Raw genomic sequence first — 17,571 nt, 5'->3', positions numbered from 1 at the left:
TTATTATGTTGTGCACCCCTTTTAAACCAGCAGGTCGTTCGGTCCAGTGCTGCACGTTGCCCCGGTGGACCTTCTTAACCTCCTTGTACTAGTGGTTCTCGGACACTTTGCTGTTTTGCTGCACTGCAGGTATTTCAGTTTGCTGTTATTTAGTGTTGTTCTCATGGAGAATAAAGACCATTCTATGCAGCCCTCGCCTTCGGACCCCTCTGTTCCCGCCTCACAATATGTATATATATATAGTGCATTTGTGAGGTCACATACTGATGTTGGACGAGAAGGTCTGGTTCTCAGTCTTCTCGCTGATTCTAGGTGTTCTATCGGGTTGAGGTCAGGACTCGGTCAATTTCATCCACACCAAACTGTGCCATCCATGTCTTTATGGACCTTGCGTTGTGCACTGGTGCACAGTCATGTTGGAAGAGGAAGGGGCCAGCTCCAAACTGTTCCCACAAAGTTGGGAGTATGGAATTGTCCAAAATGTCTTGGTATGCTGAAGCATTCAGATTTACCTTCACTGGAACTAAGGGGCCAAGCGCAGTTCCTGAAAAACAACCACACACCATAATCCCCCCTCCACCAAACTTTACACTTGGCACAATGCAGTCAGACAAGTACCGTTCTCCTGGCAACCGCCAAACCCAGACTCGTCCATCAGATTGCCAGATGGAGAAGTGCGATTCGTCACTCCAGAGAACATGCCTCCACTGCTCTAGAGCAGCCACTGTTGCACAGAAAGATGTTACCCAACATAAAATTGCAAAGACTTTTAAGTTATCATCATCCACCGTGCATAACATCATCAAAAGATTCAGAGAATCTGGAACAATCACTGTGCGTAAGGGTCAAGGCTGTAAAACTACTGGAGGCTTGTGATCTCCGGGCCCTTAAACGTCACTGCACCTCAAACAGGAATGACACTGTAGAGGAAATAACAGAAGGGGCTCAGGAATACTTCCAGAAAGCATCGTCAGTGAACACAATCCACCGTGTCATCCTCCGTTGCCAGCTGAAACTCTACAGTGCAAAGAGGAAGTCATTTCTAAGCAAGCTCCACAAGCTGAGATGTTTGCACTGGGCCAGGGGTCATTTAAAATGGAGTGTGGCAAAATGGAAGACTGTTCTGTGGTCAGATGAGTCACGATTTGAAGTTCTTTATGAAACACTGGGACACCATGTCATGCAGACCAGAGAGGACAAGGATAACCCAAGTTGTTATCAAGGTTCCGTTCAGAAGCCTGCATCACTGATGGTATGGGGTTGTATGAGTGCTTGTGGCATGGGCAGCTTGCATGTCTGGAAAGGCACCATTAATGCAGAGAACTATGTTCAGGTTCTAGAACAACACATGCTCCCATCTAGACGTCATCTCTTTCAGGGAAGACCCTGCATTTTTCAACAAGATAATGCCAGACCACATTCTGCAGCAATCACAACATCATGGCTACGTAGGAGAAGATCCAGGTACTGAAATGGCCAGCCTGCAGTCCAGATCTTTCACCTATAGAGAACATTTGGTGCATCATAAAGACGAAGGTGTGACAAAGAAGGCCCAAGATGATTGAACAGTTAGAGGCCTGTATTAGACATGAATGGGAGAGCATTCCTATTTCTAAACTTGAGAAACTGGTCTCCTCTGTCCCCAGACGTCTGTTGAGTGTTGTAAGAAGGGTGGATGCCACACAGTGGAAAAAATGGCCTTGTCCCAACTTTTTTGGGATTTGTTGACGCCATGAAATTTTGAAACAACATATTTTCCCCTTAAAATGATACATTCTCTCAGTTTAAACTTTTGATCTGTGATTTGTGTTCTATTCATTGCATTCAGTTTTTATTCACAATTTGCTTAGTGCCCCAACTTTTTTTGGAATCCGGTTCCAAAATAGTGTATACTGTATATATACACCACGAAGGGTCAGGCATTACGTAAGACCAGAGTCAACAGCCCTGGGTGGCCGCTCCTTGTCTTAGTTCATGCCATTATGTTTGCTGAGCTTCTTTGCCCACATCAAGTAAACATACACACCCAGGGAGTACCATTTACACTTGCAGTTGATGCCAGATATATTGACTCTGCAGTCTGTTGGGTCTGCTGTTCCATTTGACTTCAGTTGCACAGAGATACGGACGACCGTTTGCTGTTCTTCATTTTCATAGGTGAGATTAAGTTTATCTGATCCAGTCTCTTACTGAAATAATATTACTTTTATTGTGTGTGAATGAAGTACTGACAAACTGACAAAACTTAGCAGTAAACCTGCTACTAACTCAGTGACTTTGCTGTGTATTTATCAACCAGACTATGGAGGCAAAGCTTCCAGAAGAAAATGTGAAGTCTGTGTTGGCTCCATGGAGGTTTTCTTTGCAGTCAAGTGGATTTGAGAAAAGGCTTGTAGCTGCGCTGGAACTTTATGATAACTTCCCCTTAGACATAGCCGTCACCGGTGGGACGTGTGCAGCGAACGCTAGGCTTGCTGCCACAATCTGTGGACAGGGAGAAGATCAACATGCTGAACAGAACGAGGACGAGGATAACGAAGAAGTAACAGGTGATGATCAAGAGGAAGAGGATGATGAAGAAGAAGAAGAAGAAGAAGAAGAAGAGGAAGAAGAAGAAGAAGAAGAAGAGGAGGAGGAGGAGGAAGAAGAAGAAGTTACAGAAAAGATGAACAATGATTCAGAAGGTAACAAAGCTGCTAGCAACCATAGTGAAAAGAAAACCTGTATAACAAATGCAGGACACCCAGATGACAAATCTGACGACAGGGGTTCAGATTCTAATCCCATGCACTTGCACTCTCTGAATGTCCGAATTTGGACAGTGGAAGGCAGTTCAGCTTCTGTTCAGAGCAACTACGATGTGCTGGTGGTCCTCACGACAGCGCTTCACCAAGAGGACCACTTGAGACTGACCATGGAGCAGCGTGAGAAGGACAAGCCCCTGTACCTGGTCCGAGCCGAACACGAGTGGGATTTGGTGCTTGGGAAGCCTTCCGGACCCTGTAAAACCTGCGAATGGGAGCGAATGAGAGCTCGCAGCCTGGAGCTGCAGAAGAAACACAAGTTGGCAGAGAATTCAGAAGACAACCACCTTCCAGAAGTTGACAAGCTCTTGGAGTTTGAAGAGATCGCGGAGGTTTTACACAAAGCTTTTCCTGAATTGCGTAAAAAGGCTTTCAGTAATTTTTTGGTGGATATCACAAGGGAACTTAAAGCATCCGGGAGCGACACACCGTAAGTCAATTGGTCTGTTAATACACAAAAATGTAAACAATAATGTAACAATAATGTAAACATGTTCGTACTCTCATTATTTACTGAACACAGCATTGCAGAATATAAGCATGTTCAGGAAAGTAATAAATAACAACTGTCCTTCAGTATGTGTCTCCAGCATCTCCAACTTCATGTGTCCAATGTTATATACATTTACTCCATAGACCCCTGGTTTGTGATGCCTTAAAAATCAATAAGATAAGTCAGGAAAACCTGGATCAAATCTCCGTGGTGTTCCAGCCCAGAGACGTCACCGACCACCCATCGAAGCTGCTGTCCATCCTGAACGCCATGGAGCACTTCCGGCTGGACGTGGGCGTACTCGGGCAGACGGGCTGCGGAAGCTCCAGCCTGGTCAACTCCCTCCTGGGTCGGCCAAATGGGGAGAATGACGCCGCGTCCACTGGGGTCACCGAGACCACCCAGGAACCAGTGGCCCATCCTTACCCAGAATGCCCCAATGTTTTTCTGTGGGATCTTCCAGGTTGGGGGAGGGTGGGCAACTTGATGAAGCTACCAGACGGCTTGGGTTCACATCAAGACCCGTTACCTCCAAATCTGCCCGAGTGTGATATCTACATCCTGGCGTCACCTTTTAGGTTCAGTGTAAACTACATCCAGTTGTGTCAGCATCTTTTATCTCAGGGGAAAGGCTGCTACATGGTGCTCTCCAAGGCTGACTTGATGGAGGAGACATCTGCTGGAGAGGTGAGGAGATGGACTGAGGAGACTCTAGGGCAGTTAGGGCTTAACCAGAATGTATTTCTGGTCTCAGCACTCCATTCGGAGACTATGGATTTTAACAGTTTGAGGGAGGTGCTAAACACTGCACTGCAAAGCCACAAGAGAGTCGCTCTGGCCAGATATGTGGCAAAGCTATTGGAGCAAGATGTCTTTTGGAAGAGGGCTGACCCTTGCAAATTAATGTGAATTTACATATTTATAACTGTTACAACCATATTACACATTTGACTTAAATCAACATAGATATTTCAGACATAATTTAAATTCAAGTCTTCATGCTAATTGATTGTGCTTCGCAAATATAAAACCTAATATAAAACTTACATTTAATTCAATAAAACCTTATGCGTACCATGATGGGTGTGTGTGTGTTTGTAAAGGAAGTTCTCAGTTTGTTTAAAAGACCAAAGCAAACTCCACAACTACACAAAGACTCATTTGACATCACCGTGAAACCTGACATTAGACAAACCCAGCGTTGCACATTAGCAATCATTTGACATGAAGAACCTCTTAACTTGTCTATGACTCAGTGACTCAATTAGGATGGTTAAATTCTACACCAGTCACCTCCCCATGGCAGCATAATTACACACTGCAAAGCCTCAAGAAGAAGCCATACTTCAAGCTGACATTTTTCCAAAGTAACTTACTTAGATAATCCCCAGTGAAATAAGGCACACATCTCAGTGGATGGTCTGCTCTGGAGTGTTCCCAAGGAACAAGGGATATTTAAACCCAGACTGAATTGTTCTTGTAACATCATGTGAGAAGACAGGAAGGCAGGACTGATTATGAAAACAGGGCAGTCTGCTTCACTGGTGAATAAAGGAAAGACAACATCTATATTTTTTGCTTCTTTAAATATTTTGGTCCTATGAGCAAATAAACGGCCCTAGGAATTCCCCTTGGTGGGCAATTATGACATGTATATATGCACAGACAAATAATGACTGACTTAATAGTAGCACCCAAAGTTTTATCAAATGTCGTTTGCCATCTGTTTCAGACAGGTATAAAAACATCAGACATTTGGAGGAAGAACTGAACCTCACACAAATAAGCTTTGAGGAAACTGGGGGGGAAACTGATTTATTCATTTAAAATATCAGTAAATTGTTAAAAAACTAAATATATTTGTATTGTTTTCTGAGGGAAAACCCACAATATATCATAGTAATATTTACATTAACAATAAATATACAGACAACAAAGCAAATATTTCAAATATTTCTGAAAATACATTTTTCAGAGTACTGAGAAATGAAAATATCTCGATTGTACACATCTAAATATATCATTTTACAGTAAATTGATTTGTGTTTACATGGTTTCCTATGTCTCCACCACATAAATCAGTTTTCTGTTCCATATGGAGTTGTTGGTGTAGTTTGTTCCACCACCTTTTATCAAAGTCCATAATGGAAAGACCTGATAAACTCTCTCCATCCTGGTTCTCCTCGCGCATTTTCTCTGGGTTCAGGTCTTCTGACATCACCTGCACAAACAACAGCAGAGCAGACTTTTACACCTGCAGCTTGAAACCACTAAATAACCAACACATAACTTAAGCTGATGTAGTTAGACCATAGAAGGTAGTCATTACCACTACTGCGCAGATCAACATGTACTAGGGTCAGATCAAGGTAAAACCAGTGCAAGGAATTAGAAACAGCCATCCATCCATTATCTTTCTGCTTAATCCCGCAAGTTGGAGACATGGGGGTGCTGGAGCCAATTATCGGGGTACGCCATGGACAGGCTGCAATTTTCTTAGGATACATTGCTATACATCACATCGATCACAGTAAATAGTAGCGTTTTCATCACATTTTCATCATGTGGCCCTAACCAACACCACACTGTCTCACCTCAGAAATAGTTTTGAGCATTGTGTCTCCCAGATTCAGCCTCTGCAAAGACTCCTCAACAGCCTCCGAAGCTCTCTCGCTCCTCTCCAGTACAAACGAAAACTGCTGAATCTTCAGTATTGCAATCAGGAGCCTGGGTTGGGTGGGGCGAGAGAGGACGTCAGTTCTGAAATTGGTCCATCAGTTTATGTTTGCACCAACAACCGCGTCCCTCTATTGCGTGAACTTTGGCAACCAAATCATACAGACCTCACTCTAACAAAACACATGGCGGCCTGCAACCGGGCCGTGTCCCGCTCCCCCTGCTGCGAGACCGAGTCTTGCTGTTCTGGAGACTCCCGCGGACACTCCGAGTAGGTGGTGGACTCCAGGAGGCACTGGTAGCTTCTGGCCAGTTTCAGCCAGTGCCACGGGTTGAAAGGGTGGAGAGAACATAGTTGCTGCAGGCAGGTGGCGCCACTCCTCAGATCCCCACAGCCCTCGTGGATACTCAGCTCCAGCTGGAAGATGCAGGTGAGGTGACAGGTGTTCGTCGCATCTTTCCTCTGCCAATGCAAAAGGCCAGAAAGATACACAATACATCAGAAAGGCAGGAAAAAAACAGCACACAAAGTATGTGGCAAAAAGCTGTTTTTAACCAGCTTATCGCAGGTCTCCAGGGCTTCTTCTCTCCTCCCGAGATGACTGTAACATCGTGCTACACCCTCCAAGGCGTCTCTTTTGACTGTTAGATTGTTACTGGGCACCAACGACAGACAAGCTGTGTAGTCATTAAGTGCACTCTGAAATTACAAAAGAGAAAGCAATGATACACTATGACAGACGAGCGATACACAATGACAAAGCGATTAAAAAACAGTCAAGCCTAGATAGTTAATTGAGTTCACCCCGACTCACCTGATACTGCAGTTTTCTGTACTTCAAATCTGCACGAAACTTCATGGTTTTCTGTTCCTCTAGAGCATCCTCAAACGTATCACTGTAACAAAACCACTGAACCCAGAAACAGAGACGTGAAGGAACTGAATGAGAGATAATCCACAGGTAACCTGTTACATCACAGCTGATCTACAAAGACATTCAGAAAAAGGAGCCACAATCTCACACCTACACCTAAAGGTTGCAGCCTGGACGCACAAGTTAGGTTTAAAGAAGAAACCGCGTCAATAGTCAAAGTTTCTTACTTCAGGCTCGCAGGATTTGGGCTTGTAAGACAAGGGAAACGTTGACGATGCTTTATTCCGCGACTCCTCAAACACGGACTCATCAAACGTGCTGCCCAGTATCTCCATCCCGGAGGGCAGTGTCACGCGCCTGTTCTTCGCGCGCGTTCACGTGGATGTAAACAGCAGCTTCAGCTTCATAGCGCCCCCTACCGGCTCGGTTAACACATCTTTAAAAACATTACGCCAAACAAAATAAAAGCTCAGAATTATCATTGTTAAAATAAACGGGTAATATCCGACGTATGGGGTCTATTAGATATTAATTTAAACCACTTTGTTATAACAATTGGTTTGTTATAACAATTAATAACAAATGATAAAGTAATTCGACTAGTCTACCGAAAGGTGGCAGCAGTTGGTCTTTTTATCTCAAAAGCCGCGCACGTCACGTGAGAGAACGACGTGTTTTCACGTCTCGTAAACACGTGTTAGGGTCGTTGGTCGTTTCCTCGGATTTATATGTTTATGCTTTTCAAAGATTAGGATCTGTAGACAAATGATAAACACACTGTCCGTTAAATAAGGTGGTATGAAGGTGAAAGTGCTTTGTAGGAATCCGGACGATTATGTCCGCGAAACAACAAGGGACATTCAACGTGGTGAGTTGTGTTCGTGTTATCACGAGTGGGCCGCACCAGGCTGGATGTGTCTTAACAAAACCCTTATTCCCATCAGACCTGGATAACTAACTATATGTATACAACTATATCACCGTGAATTCATGGCAGAAATACAACCGATGTTACTAAGATGTTAATTGTGACTTGTCCAATGCACAACTGGCTAAAGTGTCATTTTTCCTTTTTAAGTTCCCAGAAATTATGATCCAAACCTGCATCCGTTGGAGGTACCGAGAGAGTACACCAGAGCCCTGAACGCCATCAAACTGGAGCGCATGTTCGCCAAACCCTTCGTGGGTTCCCTGGACGGGCACAGAGATGGCATCAACTGCCTGGCCAAGCATGCCAAGAGTTTGTCCACCCTGTTGTCTGGAGCGTGTGATGGAGAGGTAGGTCAATAGACACTAGTCCAGTGCTCTGTTTCTTCTCTGCAGTTCTCTGTATAAACACGTGTTTCTCCCCAAACCTGTCTCAGCACCAACACTGATGTCTTTGCACGATTCTGTCCACTGTAGGTGAAAGTTTGGAACCTGAGCAGGCGTGAATGCTTGCGCACTATCCAAGCCCATGAAGGCTTTGTGAGGGGAATATGTTCGCGGTTCTGCGGGACCTCGTTTTTTACGGTACTTGATTATGTATTTATGTGTGTTTACCACTAATCTTCTTAAATACATGATTTGTCTTCATGTAGCATCTAAATGTGAAAATCGAAAACGTGGTGTACGGTGCATAAATGTGAGAGAGCTTTTAAACTCATAAGTTGTATGCGTTTTCAAACGATAAAATAATTGCTTCAGTTGTGAATGGCATTGAGAAGTCTGTTGTGATTTCATTTGCTAGGTAGGAGATGATAAAACCATCAAGCAGTGGCGAATGGAGGCACCTGGCTATGGAGTGCGGGAGGAGCCTTTAAACACAATTCTTGGGAAGGTATTGTATCTTTGGAGAAATAAAAAAATGTATGTGTTTGTTAAGTGTTGTCTGACAGGTAAAATTACTCATACAACTGTCTTGTAGATAGAAAAGTAATTTTAAAATCCAGAGTTTTTACATATTACTTTTTTACATGTATTACAATCTGGCATTACAATTTTCTCTTGATGGAAACATCAAGTAAGAAGCAGATTCAGTTTCAGTTAAGTTGGTTGTTGCCAGTACATCCTAAACAGTGTTGCACTCCACCTACAGCATTACGTCCTGAATAATGTTGAATTCCAGTTACATTATACAGATTGTTGCATTCTAAAGAATGTAACTTCATGGGCAGGCAGACTTGCATTATATCACACGACACAAGGTAATGTCCGTAGTCCATTTCTTCCTCGTGTAAGTGGTGGAAGTGACAGCTGCATTAGCCACAGTGATCTGCTCCCTCCATAGGCCGTATACACGGGCATCGACCACCACCAGAATGAGGGCACGTTTGCAACGTGCGGCCAGACCGTGGACATCTGGGATGAACAGAGAACCAGCCCGATCCGCTCGTTCAGCTGGGGCGTGGACAGCTTCAGCTGCGTGCGCTACAATCCCGTGGAGGTGAGACCGCCTTCGGAACACGTGCCTTATCTAACATGTTGATTCAAATGTTATTTTATCTTTTTTGTACAGCGGGATATGTCCCCCATCTCATGTTATGTTGTGGATCTTCTGTAGAAATTGAGAACAGAGCGAATACGTTGTTAAATCTTTATAGCACAGTGGGTTTCTGTTTTTTTTGTTGTTGTTGTTGTTGTTGCATGCTGCAAGGAAGTAAACTTGTCCAATGTTTCCGTAGACCGAACTCCTGGCCAGCTGCGCCTCGGACAGAAGTATCGTGCTGTACGACATGAGAGAGTCCACCCCACTTAAGAAGGTACGGGCACGGTGGCGCCTCGGGGACCGCACAAGCCTGTCGGGCTTTTTCTGCGTTCCTGTCAGATAATGACTCAGGTCTCTTGTTTCAGGTCATAATGACGATGAGAAGCAACACACTATGCTGGAACCCCATGGAGGCTTACAATTTCACGTGCTCCAACGAGGACTACAAGTAAGCCATCTACCACTGCGTTTACTGCGTTATTTACTGTTTCGAAATCCCAGCATTCTTGTAATGAGTGAAAGGTACGGTGGACCCATGAATCGCTCCACATCAATCATTTGTAGCACACATCTGTAGTATTTTATGGCGATAAGCAGTTCGACTGACTCCAGCACTTTTAGTCTGTAATTAGACCGTCACCGAGTTGCTGGTGGGTTGATGGAGACTGTGGCTCTGTTTGGCAGCCTGTACACGTATGACATGAGGTATCTGGAGGTGCCGATGGTCGTGCACATGGACCACGTCTCCGCGGTGCTCGATGTGGACTACTCGCCTACAGGGAAGGAGTTTGTCTCTGCCAGCTTCGACAAGACAGTGCGCATCTTCCCCAAGGACAAAGGTCACAGCAGGTGGGCTAGCAGACATGCGTCATGCCACACACTCGCTCCAACCTGACCGCTTGTGCTCCTGCGGACTTTGAACGCGGCGATGTTTCGGTGCGTGTGGACCAGTACCTCCTTGGACTTCCTCCTGGGCTGCATCATACCCAGTCTGGTTTTGATTTGGGCAGGATGTGATTATATTGACTTCCTTTTTAAACAGTAATTGGTTTAGCCTGAAACTGCGGGTCCCCCGACAGGAGCGGGTTTCGCAGGCTTTAGCACGGTCACGGTCATAACAAAGCGCAGGACTGAAACGTTGATGTGGGTTTGGCCCTCCCGCCTTTCGTGGGAGGAGACGCCACTCGCGACCTTTGACCCGGCCCGTAAGTTCTCCCGTGCTTCTCCACAGGGAGGTGTACCATACCAAGCGCATGCAGCACGTCATCTGCGCGAAGTGGTCGGCGGACAACAAGTACATCCTGAGCGGCTCTGACGAGATGAACATCCGCGTGTGGAAGGCCAACGCCTCGGAGAAGCTGGGAGTGGTGAGAACCTTGTGCTCCTCACCTGAACCTCTGAGATGGGCTGTTCTCTGTGGAATACGCAGAGGGTTTACAGTGCTGTTCCGGTCTGCCGAGGCTCCGTGCCAGCACCACCCCCCCCCCCCCCCCCCCCAGCATCGACAGCACAGGGGGGGCGCTGCCAAGAGCTTAGTGATGCTCACGGAAGAGGCAGAATCACTCTCAATAAGTAGCCTGGTGGCACGGACGGATCTCCTGCTCCTGCCAGCACAAGGCCTGTCTGCCCGCTGCCCTCATCAAAGTGTTGTAATGTGATTTTATGACTAATGTAATAGAATCAACACACACACACACACACACACACACACACACACAACAGTACCAGCAAATAAAACAAAACAAAACCCCTCTGTCTTGGAAAAGCAACACTGTAATAAAAAAAAACAGTCGGTTCTTTGCACAACCGAGAAATAGAAACATCTGTAATATGTGGACATGAACAGATAAGTCTAGTAAGAAGAGAGAAATCTTCATTGCCCGGCAGTGTAGAAGCGCATTCATTACTTTAATGTAGATCTAATATTTAGATTCATTGTAACCTGTTTCTACGTGGTCCCGATTTCCATCTTAGTGGTTGTGCATGCTTATAAAGGACTGGAGTAGAAGTGTAAACGTGGGGGGATCATTGTGTGCACTGCTGGGTGTTGGTGGAGAGACCGCAGGAGACTGAGTCTCCATGCACGTGTCTGGGCCAAGGGCCCCTCACGCCAACCCCAGGTCACTGGACCCCCGACGCGGCTGGCTGTAAGATTTACTCAGCCGCTTTGCGCTTATAGTTGGACCCGACGGGACCGTGCGGCCATCAGCACTTTTGAGGCGACTCGCTGCTCGCAAAGCGCCAACTGCGGAAAATAACGAAGCATCAACCAGTCAAGTTGTATCGCAGGAGGACTTTAATTACATCCAGAGGAGACGTTCATTGAAGGTGAAGGCCTCTGGAGAATTCTCTGGACCAGGCCCAGAAGTCCTCACGGGAAGACTTGTCTACTGAAAGTTTTCTTTTTTTTTTCCAGCAAGATCTTGAAACATACCATGCAGTTTATGTAAATAATGTCAAATAACGAGATTTGTCCATTTGAAGACTTACATTTGGTTGGTTGAGTGGTGAAGGAACTGTCTAAAAAGTTGACATTTTCACAAATGAGTTTTTAAGAGACTCTTATAGTCTCCTCAGAGTAGCTCGGTGTCAAACTGTTTGTCCAACAGGACTGTATGCCCTGCTGGGTTTTTTTCTATACCTCCCGCTAATATAACTAGAAATAGTAATAATTAGTAAAACAAATAACACAAAACCATGTAATAATCATGCGTATTGGACTCGTACTGTAGCTCATGGGTTCTGAGCCCTCGATACTGCTTTCTTGTTTGTTCAGAGGTGATTATTGTAATAGCGCCATCTCTGTCCTTTAACATTGCATTTCCTGTAGCAGGGTTACGTGTCGCTAAGGCTAATATCTCTGGTCCATGTACTACCGAGGCTTGTGCTACTCATCTTCGTCATCATGACACCATTGTGAAGAACGTCGTAAATAAGCTTTAATGGGTCCCACCAGTGCGTGTCCACTAGCGTCAGCAACTATTAGCCCTAAAACAGATTAAATTTGGGTGGGGGGGGGGGGGGGAGAAATCATTGCTTTTAATTAGAATGAAAGGCTGTGTTAGATCAGCTCCAGGCAGGGGGGTGGGGGTGAGGGTGGTGGGTGGTAGGTGGAGTTTTATAATGCGGTGGGAGGGTCGAGACAGGAAGTCCACTGTCTTCTGCTTCTGTGCCTTTGACAAACTGCAGCACAAAACGGACCTTTTTTAAAGTTATAGGTGATTTTCTCTTTTAGCGTTTTGCTTAAAGTAAAAGCATGCACTGAAATTTTCTTCACATCTTTGAACTAAAACATGTGAAAAAGCCAGATATGTCTGGATATGCCAGACTGGGCCCAATAACAAAAAGAGTTTGGTTGTGTTTGGTTTTACCAACGTATGGCTTCGTTTCCGCTCTCCCCTCCTGTACCTTTGACCCCCAACCCCCAGCTGACCTCCAGGGAGAAGGCAGCCACGCAGTACAACCAGAAGCTGAAGGAGAAGTTCATGCACCATCCAAAGGTTCGGCGCATCGCCCGCCACCGTCACCTCCCGCGGGACGTCTTCAAGCAGAAGCGGGAGCTGCGGGACATGAGGAAGGCTCGAAGCAGGAAGTAAGATCGCAGTCGATGTCTACATGTTTTTACTCCGTGTTCCTGAATGGACAAACTTTATATTAGTGAAGTGTAGCTTAAAGCCTGGAGTGGTGGCATTGAGGATGTGGTCACACCGTGTGTTCTGGAGGTCCACTCGCCATGGAGCTTGGGCCATTTGACCCAAAATCCACATCACCACCATAAAACCAACAACATGAATCAATGATGATTGACATTTCACCAGCTTAACATTCTCGGTCCCACAGACTGCAGATATTTGTTTGAGTGTAATCTGCTGGTTTTAGAGGTTTTGAACTACATTTTTTCATGTAATATATATCCATTTAGCAATAGTAATACGAAGTGAACTATTGCCTGGTCCTTCCTCTTCAGGTCTAATTTGCTTTATTACATCGATGGTCGACGTCCATATCTTCATGTATAGTAGGGTTAATCTGTTTATTTTAGTTGAAATGTTTGTGATGTTTTTATCGTTTTGATCAGTAAGCTAGTGCGTGTGGCTGCCGATCTGGCGTGTTGTGAAGATGCAGGACTCAAAGGCCATTCATGCCCATCATCATCATCATCATCCTCATTGTCTCTCTGTCTTTGTCTCGCTTCTCCCTCAGAGAACGAAACGTGCACAAACACAGCAAGCCGGGCTCCGTTCCCATGGTGATCGAGAAGGAGAAGCATGTGTTGGCCGTGGTGGAATAACGCCGTGCAGGTTCATGGACGAGCTGCCGTCGCCCCGAAACACACGGGACACGCCCACCCCTCCCCCAGCATCCCCCCAAAACACACGGGACATGCCCACCCCTCCCCCAGCATCCCCCCGAAACACACGGGACACGCCCACCCCTCCCCCAGCATCCCCCCGAAACACACGGGACACGCCCACCCCTCCCCCAGCATCCCCCCCGAAACACACGGGACACGCCCACCCCTCCCCCAGCATCCCCCCGAAACACACGGGACACGCCCACCCCCTCCCCCAGCGTCGCTCCGAAACACACGGGACACGCCCACCCCTCCCCCAGCGTCGCTCCGAAACACACGGGACACGCCCACCCCTCCCCCAGCGTCGCCCCGAAACACACGGGACACGCCCACCCCTCCCCCAGCGTCGCTCCGAAACACACGGGACACGCCCACCCCCTCCCCCAGCGTCGCTCCGAAACACACGGGACACGCCCACCCCTCCCCCAGCGTCGCCCCGAAACACACGGGACACGCCCACCCCTCCCCCAGCGTCGCCCCGAAACACACGGGACACGCCCACCCCCTCCCCCAGCGTCGCCCCGAAACACACGGGACACGCCCACCCCTCCCCCAGCGTCGCCCCGAAACACACGGGACACGCCCACCCCTCCCCCAGCGTCGCCCCGAAACACACGGGACACGCCCACCCCTCCCCCAGCGTCGCCCCGAAACACACGGGACACGCCCACCCCTCCCCCAGCGTCGCCCCGAAACACACGGGACACGCCCACCCCCTCCCCCAGCGTCGCCCCGAAACACACGGGACACGCCCACCCCTCCCCCAGTGTCGCCCCGAAACACACGGGACACGCCCACCCCTCCCCCAGCATCCCCCCCGAAACACACGGGACACGCCCACCCCTCCCCCAGCATCCCCCCCGAAACACACGGGACACGCCCACCCCTCCCCCAGCATCCCCCCCGAAACACACGGGACACGCCCACCCCTCCCCCAGCGTCGCCCCGAAACACACGGGACACGCCCACCCCTCCCCCAGCGTCGCCCCGAAACACACGGGACACGCCCACCCCTCCCCCAGCGTCGCTCCGAAACACACGGGACACGCCCACCCCCCCCCCCCAGCATCCCCCCCGAAACACACGGGACACGCCCACCCCTCCCCCAGCGTCCCCCCCGAAACACACGGGACACGCCCACCCCTCCCCCAGCGTCCCCCCGAAACACACGGGACACGCCCACCCCTCCCCCAGCATCCCCCCCGAAACACATGGGACACGCCCACCCCTCCCCCAGCATCCCCCCGAAACACACGGGACACGCCCACCCGTCCTCCAGCATCCCCCCGAAACACACGGGACACGCCCACCCCTCCCCCAGCATCCCCCCGAAACACACGGGACACGCCCACCCCCTCCCCCAGCATCCCCCCGAAACACACGGGACACGCCCACCCCTCCCCCAGCGTCGCCGTCCCAAGACTTTTTGTCGACTGAGCCAGCATTGCAGTTTTCCCTTCATGGACCTTCTGACCATCAGCCACAGCGGTCGCAGTGCTGTGGCCTGTGTGGGTGTTTTGTTGTTGCTGTTAAAAGAATCGGGCGTTAAAAGAATGCAACTCCCGACTCTTTACTTGGGTTTGTTTGTTTTTCTGTTTTTTTTTTTTTGAGCGAAATTGCCTGGAGTAGTTTTGAAGCAGTTTCCTGCATCAACGAAACAGGCCAGTGTCATGTTTCTAACAACCTGCCCCTCCCACAAAAACTTGGAGAAATAAAACATGTTTTCATCACCACATTTCTTGGTTTATTGATTTCTTGGTTTATTGATTACTGTTTTTTGTATTTGCTTTAACTTTTGCTCTCCACGCTGTATCCGATCGCGGCGAGAAGCCCGCTTGGCTCTCGTCCGACTACCGTGGCACTCGGCCAGGTGATGCCATGATCTTCCTTTAATCAGGACCCTGCTTTCCCCTCGTTTGCTCCATCGTTATTCCATAATCCCATCATTCCAAAACTTCTCAGCAGGTTGCGGTCACTTGCGTGTGGTCGGCATCCTTTTCTTTTTTGTAGGCTAGTCATTGACACACACACACACACACAGGAATCCATGGTAATGTGGATTATTTTTCCTCTGTCAACATACTTTACATCAGTATACATTGCAGTATAGCATTTTCTGACTAGTTACATTAGGAAACCCTTAACAATTAATTTGTTCCATTATTCATTTTTCTTGTCACCCACTCAGTGTGATATGCAGTCAAAGTTATAGGAGAAGGTGCTATTTAGCAGAAGCTGTGTATCTTCAGGATGGTGTTCAAACGGTCCATAAACGCTCCTGATGGAGGTGCCCGGTGTGTACAGCCCCTGACGACACAGTGCAAGCACGCTTTCTTCTACTTCCTGGGGGGTTAGAACCAAGCTGACAAACGGTCTGCGAGATCTGCGACACTGGCGTACTACAATTCAGCCATATTAGGTCGATCGGGGTCTTCTCATGTAATTATTACAGGTGGAGGAAAAAAAAAGCCGCAGCCAGTCAAGTTTTATATTGTCTTGCGGGTAAAGAACTGATTTCACAAGTGGATGAAAAGTGATTTCGGGCCACTAAGAGACATTTCTTAATTTCTTTATTATTAAATATAAGTATCAGTTATGAATGGCTATCGGTTTCCGTTTCTCGCGGACGCGTGGCCCCTGTGATATTTTTAGAACAGTTTGCCGATCCTTGTCGGATGGTTTTTCTCCAGTCCGCGTTTTCAAGCTGTTCTCGTCCTGGCTGTCAATGAACCAGGCGCTCTGGCCCCCGTTGGCCCCCCGCGCTGTAGGAACCGGGCGCTCTACGTATTACCGTGGCTCCGCCTCCCCCACCAGTCACACCCCCAAACCCCGCCCCCCCTCGCTTTGCATCCGTTTTTTGTGTATTTAAGAAATCTTGACGAATTATCACCCAGGAGAAGGAAGGGCACAGCCGAAGTGGAAGCGCATCAAGGCGAACACGAGGAAACTCTCTTATTTTAAACATGCCAAGAACCTTCTCGTGAAAGATGACAGCGATGGGTTAGGAAGGATCTAACATGATTACAAAATAAAAGGCAAGGGGGCTAATTTTGCACATCTGTATTTTTTGGTCGATGGACAGAGAAGGTGAGACAGATCAGGCTTAACACTCCACTCGAGGATTATATTATCTTGATAACTCGCGCGTTCCGGTTTATTCTCATGTGTGGAGATATTGACATTATTATATGAACTAGACGACCCCAAAAGCCCTTTGGTGGTCTAAACTGAGTATTAACCGTAGCTTCTAGTTCGTGGAGGTGCTCGCTGGTGTCAAGTGCCCGTGATGTGTCCTCATCGCATTCTGTTATCGCCTATTGCGAGCTTATTTCAATAGTTAATTCTAGTAAATACTGTAAATCCTGCTAACTGTAACCGGCTAATGCCCTCGTGTCAAAGACGATGGTGCAGAATACATTATTGGTAGGATCATCTACTACGAAAATGCAGGAAAATGTCCCTGAAATAAAAATGTTGATTTAAATAAGGTGTTCTGATTAAAGATTGCGATTTTGCCGATTCTTAATCTTTGTAGCGACCGTGCCTAACGATGTCCGCACCACTCGGGCCCCGAGGCGGCTCGGAGATGCCGGACCTGAGTCACCTCACCGAGGAGGAGAGGAGGATCATCCTCGATGTGATGGACAGACAGCGGAAAGAAGAAGAGAAGGAGCAGTCGATGCTGAAGTAAGCGCGATCGCCACGGATCGTCCTCTAGTTGAACTGTTTGCCGGAGCTTATGGGAATCACCAGGTCTCACCATCGGCGTGGGATACTTCATAAGACGAGGCGTGATTTGTGTGCGTTCGCTGTAGGTGTCTGGATGAGTGGGGTTTGATGTTGAGAAAGTTCTCGTGTAGTTTCTGGTGTCTGCATCACTGCGGTGATGACTTGTGTCGTCC

General features: G+C 47.7%; 4 protein-coding genes across 10 annotated transcripts in view; 3 read left to right on the top strand and 1 right to left on the bottom strand.

The window, feature by feature from the left end:
- The first annotated feature begins 2,050 nt into the window (after window positions 1–2,050).
- Window positions 2,051–4,371, top strand: LOC143519536 (uncharacterized). The gene is made up of 3 exons (XM_077013100.1): window positions 2,051–2,157; window positions 2,300–3,234; window positions 3,441–4,371. Exons 2-3 carry the CDS (start codon window positions 2,303–2,305, stop codon window positions 4,204–4,206), a joined length of 1,698 nt encoding a protein of 565 aa, XP_076869215.1. The 5' UTR covers window positions 2,051–2,157; window positions 2,300–2,302; the 3' UTR covers window positions 4,207–4,371.
- Window positions 4,372–5,085: 714 nt separating this feature from the next.
- c7h8orf76 (chromosome 7 C8orf76 homolog) lies at window positions 5,086–7,234 on the bottom strand. Its single transcript, XM_077013101.1, has 6 exons — window positions 7,076–7,234; window positions 6,789–6,884; window positions 6,530–6,673; window positions 6,141–6,436; window positions 5,892–6,024; window positions 5,086–5,518 (listed from the first exon to the last, which is right to left on the bottom strand). The coding sequence occupies exons 1-6, from the start codon at window positions 7,181–7,183 to the stop codon at window positions 5,318–5,320; spliced, it is 978 nt and encodes a 325-aa protein (XP_076869216.1). The 5' UTR covers window positions 7,184–7,234; the 3' UTR covers window positions 5,086–5,317.
- Window positions 7,235–7,502: 268 nt separating this feature from the next.
- dcaf13 (ddb1 and cul4 associated factor 13) lies at window positions 7,503–13,702 on the top strand. The gene is made up of 11 exons (XM_077013099.1): window positions 7,503–7,716; window positions 7,927–8,126; window positions 8,253–8,360; window positions 8,578–8,667; window positions 9,118–9,273; window positions 9,512–9,589; window positions 9,681–9,763; window positions 10,000–10,164; window positions 10,547–10,682; window positions 12,744–12,907; window positions 13,519–13,702. The coding sequence occupies exons 1-11, from the start codon at window positions 7,647–7,649 to the stop codon at window positions 13,604–13,606; spliced, it is 1,338 nt and encodes a 445-aa protein (XP_076869214.1). The 5' UTR covers window positions 7,503–7,646; the 3' UTR covers window positions 13,607–13,702.
- A 2,857-nt stretch (window positions 13,703–16,559) lies between these two features.
- Window positions 16,560–17,571, top strand: part of rims2a (regulating synaptic membrane exocytosis 2a) — a 126,015-nt gene continuing 125,003 nt past the window's right edge. For all 7 annotated transcript variants that reach the window (XM_077013092.1, XM_077013091.1, XM_077013088.1 and 4 more), the window contains exons 1-2: window positions 16,560–16,756; window positions 17,205–17,356. In XM_077013092.1, the coding sequence (XP_076869207.1) occupies window positions 17,220–17,356 (137 nt within the window). In that variant the 5' untranslated portion in view covers window positions 16,560–16,756; window positions 17,205–17,219. The remainder of the gene's footprint in view (window positions 16,757–17,204; window positions 17,357–17,571) is intronic.

This window comes from Brachyhypopomus gauderio, chromosome 7, assembly GCF_052324685.1.
Source record: "Brachyhypopomus gauderio isolate BG-103 chromosome 7, BGAUD_0.2, whole genome shotgun sequence".
Classification (NCBI taxonomy): domain Eukaryota; kingdom Metazoa; phylum Chordata; class Actinopteri; order Gymnotiformes; family Hypopomidae; genus Brachyhypopomus; species Brachyhypopomus gauderio.
This window is presented reverse-complemented; position numbering and strand designations above follow the sequence as displayed.

Bases quoted from the DNA above. Each gene is read 5' to 3' on its own strand.
- LOC143519536 (XM_077013100.1), top strand. From the start codon at position 2,303: ATGGAGGCAAAGCTTCCAGAAGAAAATGTGAAGTCTGTGTTGGCTCCA. The intron at 3,235-3,440 runs GTAAGTCAATTG...TTTACTCCATAG, and splicing joins GCATCCGGGAGCGACACACC to ACCCCTGGTTTGTGATGCCT.
- c7h8orf76 (XM_077013101.1), bottom strand. From the start codon at position 7,183: ATGGAGATACTGGGCAGCACGTTTGATGAGTCCGTGTTTGAGGAGTCG. The intron at 6,674-6,788 runs GTGAGTCGGGGT...TTGTAATTTCAG, and splicing joins ACAGAAAACTGCAGTATCAG to AGTGCACTTAATGACTACAC. The intron at 5,519-5,891 runs GTGAGACAGTGT...TTGTTTGTGCAG, and splicing joins TGCTCAAAACTATTTCTGAG to GTGATGTCAGAAGACCTGAA.
- dcaf13 (XM_077013099.1), top strand. From the start codon at position 7,647: ATGAAGGTGAAAGTGCTTTGTAGGAATCCGGACGATTATGTCCGCGAA. The intron at 8,361-8,577 runs GTACTTGATTAT...TTCATTTGCTAG, and splicing joins GCGGGACCTCGTTTTTTACG to GTAGGAGATGATAAAACCAT. The intron at 9,274-9,511 runs GTGAGACCGCCT...ATGTTTCCGTAG, and splicing joins TGCGCTACAATCCCGTGGAG to ACCGAACTCCTGGCCAGCTG.